Source organism: Brassica napus, chromosome C2 (assembly GCF_020379485.1).
Source record: "Brassica napus cultivar Da-Ae chromosome C2, Da-Ae, whole genome shotgun sequence".
NCBI lineage: Eukaryota > Viridiplantae > Streptophyta > Magnoliopsida > Brassicales > Brassicaceae > Brassica > Brassica napus.
In genome coordinates, this window is record NC_063445.1 from 24,386,261 (window position 1) to 24,395,830 (window position 9,570).

Below are 9,570 nucleotides of genomic sequence, written 5' to 3' on the forward strand. Positions count from 1 at the left end.
TGTTATGATCGGTTGTTACATGTTGATTCTCGTCGAATCTGTCTCTCGGTGGTTCTCCTCGACGGCGTCGGAGCTTTCACGCGGTGGCTCGTCTCTAATCGAAAGGTAATCCGGTTCTTTGTCTCATGCATGTGATTGATCTCTGTTCAACTTGTTCTAACTGCAATTTCTTCTTTTTTTTTGGTTTGTTCGGTTCGATTTGGTGTATCGGTGGCGAGGGAGGTCTCCTCTACGGCGACGGTGCTCTCCTCGATGGCGATGAAGCTCTCCTCGATGGCGATGAAGCTGACTCTCGGTGGCGACAGAGCTCTCTCACAGTGGCTCTCCTCGAATCGAAGGTAAAGCTTTTGTTGTCTCATGTTCTTAAAATTTTTAAAAATTTCATGGATCAAAATCGATTTGTTGTATGGATGGATCAAATTTGATATGTTTAAAAGTCACTGATAAAATCGTTTTGTATAAGTTCTGACTTGTTGTTTGTGTGTGTGGGTTTCTCAAATACATTGTTGATCAAGTTAGTAGTCTCTGACTTCCTGTTTCTCTGTTTGTGTGTTTTCAATCTCAAGGATCCACGGTGCAAGAGAAAGGAACCTCAAAGCAGAGGAGTGCAAAGCAGGGCAATACAGGTAAATGTCTACGTCTGTCCAATTTATTGAGCGCCTTGATGTCAAGTTAGGTAGTTAATGTTCTGCTTAGTGATATATTATGGTTGTGTTAGTAATAAATAGGTGTAATGGCTAGGTTGATGGTTAGATAGAAAGCGTGGTTGAAGTGTGATAAATGTGTTAGGTTGATGTCAACTACATATAGTGTTTGATCTATTTAAGATAGTGTTCTTCTCTTTCTCTCTTCTGTCTCAGCTTCTTCTTCTCTTCCTTCTATCTTTCTGTCCGTTTTATATTCCTTCTTATTTTCTTTCTATCTTTCTGTGACATTCTCGGGGATGGATTCCAATCCATACCGGCAGAGTACTAACTATGTTGATCTCCTTACGAGTCAACATGGTGTCTTTAGTTTTGTAGAAGATAGTGTCCAACTATTCTCTTCATCGCAAGTCCCTGTCTTTGGGAGTCAAGGAGCTGAAGCTTCAAGTTGCCCTCAAGATACTACTGCAGAGCATAGGGAACACAGGATGTGGACGCCTGTAGAAGATATGGTGCTCATCAGCTCCTGGCTTAACACAAGCAAGGATCCAGTAGTGGGAAATGAGCAACGGTCTGGGGCATTCTGGAATAGGATCGCCGCTTACTTTGCGGCAAGTCCCAAGGTTGCAGCCACTGAACACCGAGAATCAACTCAGTGCAAGCAGCGTTGGCACAAGATCAATGATCAAGTCAACAAGTTCTGTGGGGCTTTTGAAGCAGCAACCAGAGAGAAGACAAGTGGGCAAAATGAGAATGATGTTCTCAACAGAGCTCATGAAATCTTCTTCAACAACCACCGAAAAAAATTTATTCTTGAGCATGCTTGGAAAAAGCTTCGGAATGATCAAAAATGGTGTGCCATTGCTACATCTAAAAATGAAGGAAGCGCTAAAAGGAGGAAGTTAGACGAGGGTTCACAGTCTGAGACTTCACACGCACATGAAACAATGACTGAGGAGGAGTGTCCCCCGAATGTTAAGGCAGCAAAAGGGAAGAAGAAGAAGAATGTCGAGGGGAAGGAAACACTGTCACAGTTTCAGACTATGTGGGAAATTAAACAGAAAGACTTGGTCTCGAAGGACAGGCTATCAAGAATGCGGATACTTGACCGCTTACTTGCAAAGCAACTTAGATGAGTTCGAAAATGCTCTAAGGAAAAAGCTCATAGATGAGTTATTGTCTAACTAGTTGAAGTATGGGTTTAAGAGTTTGTGTTAGTTGAACTTGTTGTTGTTTCGCGTGTTTTAAGCGTTCGTTTAAGAGTTTGTTTTAGTTGATCTTGTTCTTGTTGTTGTTCCTCTGTTGTATGTTGGTAACTTCTTAATATATGATCTTGTTCTGTTGTGTTTATTGCTCTTGCTATATGAACTTATTAATATATGAACTTCTTAATATATGAGCTTGTGTTGGGTTTGAGTCAATCTTCTTGTTGTTTTTGTTCCGCGTGTTTATATTGTTCTTTCTTTCTTGGCAGACTGGAGAATTGGAGCGTGAGTGATTCCAACATTGGAGCGTAGCATAGCACATGTGAAGGAAAAGACAAGAGAGACAGTGAGTCACAGACACACATGTGAAGGAAAAGACAATAGAAACTTTGGAGCGTAGCATAGCTCATGTCACGGACACACACTTTATTGTGTATTATTGTATCACATGTCTCTCTGCCAAGTCTTGTATTATTTTGTATATCACGGACAAAAGTCTTCAAATGTTGTATAAATGAAACTTCTTCTATCTCTCTCAATATCAAACTGCCATCTCAAGTCCTTCTATCTCTCTCAAGTTATCTCAAGTGTAATTACTTTCTCAAACTTCTCTTTAATCACAAACTTTCTCAAACTTCTCTTTTATAAACACTTAATCACTTTCTTCCTTCACAAGTTCTTCTTAATCTCTCACTTTATAAACACTTAATCACTTTCTTCCTTCACGTTAAACTCTTAATCACTCTTTATTTAAACTCTTTTTAATCATGTTAATGGCTTCTTCTTCTTCTCAAAACACTTTCGATGAAGCTTTTGATGATACATTTGATGAGCTTTTTGATGAACATTTTGATCAAGCATTTGAGAATTTTACCATTCAAGCTAATCAAGAAGAACGAAGAAAAAAAAAGAAAAAAATGAGTTTACATTGAAAGCCATCGTGAAGAAGGGCATAATCGTTTATGGAACGATTATTTCAGTCAAACTCCAACGTATCCTCATAATTTCTTCCGACGACGTTTTAGAATGAACAAGCCATTGTTCTTGCACATTGTGGATCGACTCTCCAACGAAGTTCAATATTTTCGGGAAACAAAGGATGGTCTCGGAAGGAATAGTCTCTCTCCACTTCAAAAGTGTACCGCCGCCATTCGTGTCTTGTCGTATGGTTCTGCAGCTGATACCGTCGATGAATACCTCCGGCTCGGTGAAACAACAACTCGGTTATGTGTTGAAAACTTTGTGGAAGGAATAATATATTTGTTCGGCGAAGAGTACCTAAGAAGACCAACACCAGCTGATCTTTAACGTCTACTTGATGTTGGAGAGTATCATGGCTTTCCCGGGATGATAGGAAGCATCGGTTGTATGCATTGGGAGTGGAAGAATTGTCCCACCGCTTGGAAAGGGCAATATGCTCGTGGTTCGGGTAAACCAACAATCGTTTTAGAGGCGGTTGCTTCATACGATCTCTGGATATGACATGCGTTTTTTGGAGCTCCAGGTACATTAAATGATATCAATGTTCTTGATCGTTCACCAGTTTTTGATGACATAATAAATGGTCAAGCTCTGAATGTCATTTTCTCTGTCAATGGACATCAGTATAATATGGCTTACTATCTCACCGATGGTATTTATTTGAAATGGTCAATTTTTATCCAATCTACTCGTATACCACAAGGGCCGCAAGCAGTTTTATTTGCTCAGCGTCAAGAAGCTGTCCGAAAAGATGTAGAACGGGCTTTTGGAGTCTTGCAAGCTCGCTTTGGCATTGTTAAAAATCCAGCGAGGAGTTGGGATAAAGTCAAAATTGGGAAGATTATGAAATCATGTATCATACTCCATAATATGATAGTAGAAAACGAACGAGATAGATACACTAAATTTGATGTTCAAGAGTTCCAACAAGGAGAAGACCATGGAAGTTCACATGTTGATCTCACGTAGTCTACAGATATCCCTTCAAATATCGCAAATATGATGGGTGTTCGAACAAGAATTCGTGATACACAAAGGCATCAACAACTGAAAGATGATTTGGTTGAACACATATGGCGTAGATTTGGAGGTGATGAAGACAACAAATGATCTCTGATGATTATTTCAAATAATTTTCGTTTATGTTAATAATCTTTGTTTTCATGTTTTTAATTTAAAATCTATGTTTAAGATGTTGTCTTTTATTTATTAAAAAAATATAAGTTTTTTAAAAAATATTAAATATTATTTTATTTTCAAGAACCCAAAGCAAGAGACTTGCGACATCAAAATCTCAAGGTTCTTGACAAAGTCTCTTTAATACTTTTATGCCTTAAATATTATTAAAATTTAACCAAGAGACCCTTAATGGAGTTTTGGGATAATGATGCTCTAAGAGTTGACAAAAGAAAGTGTGTCTTAAGTGATAAGTGTCTTGTAGTGTAATTTGAATGTTTGAAAGTGTCTAAAAAATTCTTATTTTATATCACTCCTAATTCAAACAAATACTTCTTTGTTAAACACATAATAATTTTGGAAAAGTTAGTTTAACAAGATTAATTTGCATGTGAATCGTGCTGTGTTTACTTTACCTAGTCATGTGATAGATGTATGTAACATAAGATTAATTTGCATGTGAATCGTGCTGTGTTTTTAGTTTACGTAGTCATGTGATAGATAATGTAAGATTAAGAAATAAACACATTATTAAAGTATTTGAGTAGCGACCTAACGAAAAACAAAAATAACCTGCATAAAACACAACAGTGCTTGTATCATACATATGTTTGGGAGAATGATATGGTGGGCCTTTTTTGGTTCAACATTCTTTTTGGAAACTAAAATCTATCTTTTGGGCATTTCCTTTGCAAAAGACGACACCGTATCAGGTCCCCCTAAATCACTTTTCAAAGAAAAGCAGTTGCTCTCGTAAAGCCATACAGATAATTTGTTCTGTAATCTCATTTATCAGTTGTTTTTTTTCTAATTTTACTATTTAACAAAAAGTTGCATCTTAACATGTATTCACTTAGCTAGTCATGTAACATAGTATTGTTTTAGTATTTGACCTTATATATGAGAGAATTTTTTTTTTAAAATCACCTTAAAGCATTTGTTTTGTTCTTTGTTATGCAGCGTAACAATATGATCAACGTTTCTTCCTCAAATGTTGAACTTTGTTGGATTAGGCCTATATTAATGTTCTTTTTAAAACGTTGAGCAAATTTTGTATCTTACTACAGAATTTTCCTTACATTTTAGTCTTATTATAATTTATTATTTCTTTTTATATATAATTTATTATTTCAAACATATCATTTTGTAAGTTTAAACTAACGAAATAAAACTACTTACTATTAATCGATTTCCTGATATCTAAATTATTAATATATGAACGTCTAGCAACTAGCAAATGCACATTTTCCAAAGTATTACAATTCACAAAGATCATATATTGCTTAAATTCCGATAATGATGTTCATTTAACTTTGTAATTTTAGTTTCAACGACAAAGCATGCACTATCTCACAGTAAAAAAAAAACTGAACTCATGTGCATTGCATGTGAACATTGATGAGTATTAATTAATTAATTACAAATTAAAATATTTAATATATGAATCCAATTGATGAGTAAGTCTATATCCACTACTTTTCTCCAAAAAAAGTATATATCACTACGTACACTCACAATAATGTGGACTATAGCCTCGTTAAATAATAACTAGATCTCGATCCGCGCGGTTGCGCGAGTTTTTGTTTTCATTTATTTTTATATAAATATTTTGTTTTCAATTCGAAATTGGTATATATTATAATATATATATGTCTATCAATTTTTAAAACATAATAGTTTACGGTATGTTTTTTTCATTGAATAGATTGTTTCAAACTTTCACATGTATTTGTATTTTTTCTATATATATATTTTTGGATTATTATTTCATTATTAAAATTGTAGTTATATATATAAAGATTAGTAAAATATTTTTTTTTTTCATATTCAAAAATATTGTAACATTTCACAAATTTAGAAAGTTTTTAAAAAATTAAACTTTTTGCTTCATAGATTTATATTATCGAATAAATAATTAAACATTTAGTTTTTGTTTAATTTTTAAAATAAGCTATATAGTTTAAAATTTGTTTTCATTGGTTTAAAGTAATAAAGATTAATCATTGTTAGATAATATGATTTTTGTTATTTTAAAAAAATATTTATAATTTTAAAAGTTAATATCGACAAATATTTAAATAATTAACATATGGAGTTATAATATTACAACATTAAATTATATCTATTTAATTTATACTATTTATAAATCCAATGAATCATCTATAGTTTAAATCCAATTATTGATATCCCAATACAAATTTCTGGTAGGCCCAAAATTTAAATGATAAAATTAGAGATTAAATGTAACATGACTTTCTAAGAATATGTCCATTAAATCTATTTTAAAAAAAAATCACACATGAATCAAGGTTGCGACTTCTGTTTTGATATATAAGATAAATCATTTGACAGCTATCTGAGCTGTGAACCTTTTCAGAAATAAGATTCCTAATAAAAATATACTAACCGGCAATTCTGGTAGTTTAACATTGATTAATTACTTAGCTTGTGAAACATCCTTGAAACAGAAACAACATCCTAAACTCGAAAGAAAAGAAGAGTACTGAAATCGAAATAATGTAGCCTAAAACAAACTGAAACATAATAAATTGAGATAGAATGTTCTTCTTTCCAATTTCAAGCATTCAATTCCAAGATAAAGAAGATAACCTGCAAAAAAAAACAAAGACTTAAGATTTGGAATCGTCAAGAAGCAATGAAAACATGATCAGATTCTAAGCTTTATAAATAAGAACATGTAATCTATTCTCAGGTTTATAAATAAGAACATGTACTCTGGTATCAAATCAGCAATTGATTGCTGAAGCAATGAAAACATGATCAGATTCATCAGATTCTCAGGCTAATAAATAAGAACATGTACCTTGTTTAGAATATGATTCGTATGACACATTCTCAGCCTAAGACTCCTATGTTTGGAAGTGCAGTTGTGGCTCAAACTCTACACAAAATGAAAAGAGAAGATTTAAAGCTGAACTGGAGTGCTTAAATGGAATATACAGAGTAAGAAAAAACATTTATACCTTTTTGAAGTTCATCTTGTAATTCAATTTCAGTGATTAGTTGCTGATTTGATACCACGATTTTTTCATTGATCCGAATCTCACACTTAAGTCATTGTTTTGTGCACTGTAGGGATGTCAAATGGGCGAGCTGTCCATGGGTATATCATGCCCAAATCAATTTGGACTAATATGGACACGCCCAAATCTGTCCAGAAAATATTTTGTCCAAATGGGCGACGCCCAAATACACCCGTAGCCCAAATGGGCAAAACCACATGGACACTGGACGGCCCAAATCTTAAAAATATCTAGGGTTAATATTTTGGAGAAAAATCAAAATCAAAATCATAATAGAGAGAAATCGATTTTGAGCTTCTTCACTCTCGTAACTCAAGCTTCTTAACTTCATCCTTTTCCGTTTTTTCACTTCATCGTCTTCTCTATCTAGCCGGCTTGTTTCAGGTTTGTTGCAGTCTCTCTCTCGATTTAGGGATGGGTTTGCGATTCTGGGTTTGATTGTTTTGCGATTCTAGGTTTGATGGGGTTTGCGATTCTGGGTTTTCGATTCTGGGTTTGATGGGTTTGCGATTCTAGGTTTTATCGCTCAACTAAATGCTAAGTTTGTTATCATCTTGTTTAAGTATTTTTACATCTTTTAAATTTAAAATTAGACTTTTTAGAATCTGTACATCTTTTAAATGACATTTAGAATCTGTACATCTTTTAAATTGAAAATTAGACTTTTTACATTAAGTGGATGTCTGGACCCCATGGACAGCTCATCTGGTCATGGTCCTATTTGGACATGGTCTTATTTGGGCTTCTACCAAAAACGTCCAAAAAAAATAAGCCCATCTGGGCACGCTCAAATCCACCCAGTCCGTCCAATTGACATCCTTGTGCACATGAGGAGCTCAATCATGTAGTGAGTTAAGCAATTTCTGGACGGATCAAGGATTCGATTACTTGTACTAAAAGCATACTCTGATGCAACAGAAGAGACTTGCATAGCTAGAACATCCTTAGCCATGGCAGCTAAGATCATATACTTTGTACTGTTGATCCTCCACCAAACTAAAACATCAAACAGAATTCCGAGGGGATTGGGTTTAGGATTTTCTACTTTCTCCTTCAAGTATAGCTCTAACTCAGTGCTTGGATCCTGAAATCCCAACTTGTTCACCATTTCCTTGTACACAGAATCCATCCTTTCATATCCATACTCATTTTCAAAGGAATCAGCCACAACCCCATCTTGTGACTCTTGACCACTTTGACTCTGACTCTGAGACTGAAACGATGAACCAAATATTGGAGCAGTATTTGATGCTCCAAAGCCATTGTACTCATCAAAAAGTCTTTCCATAACATCAATGACAGAGTCGTTGAGCACCTTACTCTGTGAACTATCTTTCCCATAAAGTTTTTCAAAGCAAAGACCAGCAAACTTCTTCTTGTTCCTCAGGTCAAAGACACTTGAAAAAATCAACAGCATGTTAATGTCTTTGAGACCATCCCAATACTTATTAAACTTTACTCTCATAACCAAAGTCTTTGTCCTGAGCTTCTCATATGTACTAGTACCCAATGTAATCAGATTCCTTTCTATGGTAACAATCTCAGTGTAACACTTGTAGGAACTAGGCGAGTTAGAGGCAGAGACAACTAAAGTGGAGTTATAGAATATTACCAGGATCTTAACCAGGCTCTCCACTTTATCCCAATCCTCTGAATTCGGTGGTCCAACTCTCTTCATGCCCTCCACAGTCTCTTGAAAGTGATTATTGTAAAGCTTGTCCTCAACTTCCATTCTATCAAACGCTGCCCTAAACTTCAAAGCTCTTGATAACATAAGGTAGGTTGAATTCAGTCCAAAGACAAGCTACCTCTTGTCATCCTTGTTGACTCAACCTTCTGATCAAATTCATCAACTCTCTTCGAAGAAGCTCTGATATATTGTATGGCATTCCTAATTGCACACACACTCACATCCACTTCTAGCAAACCATCTCGCACAACCAAGTTGATGATGTGAGTACAACATCGTAAATGCATACACTCACCTCCCAATACTAAGAACTCATGTCCTAAAGCATTGAATGCATCCCTAAACAGCTTCAGAGCATTAGTGTTTGCAGTGGCATTGTCTACTGTTATAGTAAACACCTTGGTTATTCCCCATTCAGCCATACACTCAAGCAAGACATAACATATTGTCGCCCCTTTATGATCCGCTACATGCTTGAAACCAATGATGAATTTCCTAAGTTTCCAGCTCGCATCAATGAAATGTGTTGTGATGACCATGTAGCTAGCTGCTGTACTCGGTGCAACCCAAATGTCTGTTGTTAGCGAAATCCTTTGCTTGTTGTCACTGATCAGCTGCATCAAAGTTGATTTCCTCGTTGCATACAACTCTACAATGTCCCTTGTTGTTGTTCTGCATGAATGTGGCTTAGGTAGGTAAACCTTGTTGAAGAAGTGCCTCCATCCTAAACCATCAACAAATGATAGTGGCAATTCAGCTATAGCGAGCATCTCATTAGTAGCTTCCCTTACGACTTCATTAGAAACCCTTGCAAGCTTCAACTGACCACC

The 9,570-nt window shown here is 35.3% G+C and overlaps 1 protein-coding gene across 1 annotated transcript; it reads right to left on the minus strand.

Annotated features, from left to right (window-relative positions):
• Positions 1-7,837: 7,837 nt before the first annotated feature.
• LOC106378060 (zinc finger BED domain-containing protein RICESLEEPER 2-like) lies at positions 7,838-8,782 on the minus strand. Its single transcript, XM_013818249.1, has one exon. The coding sequence runs from the start codon at positions 8,780-8,782 to the stop codon at positions 7,838-7,840; it is 945 nt and encodes a 314-aa protein (XP_013673703.1).
• Between the last annotated feature and the right edge of the window lie 788 nt (positions 8,783-9,570).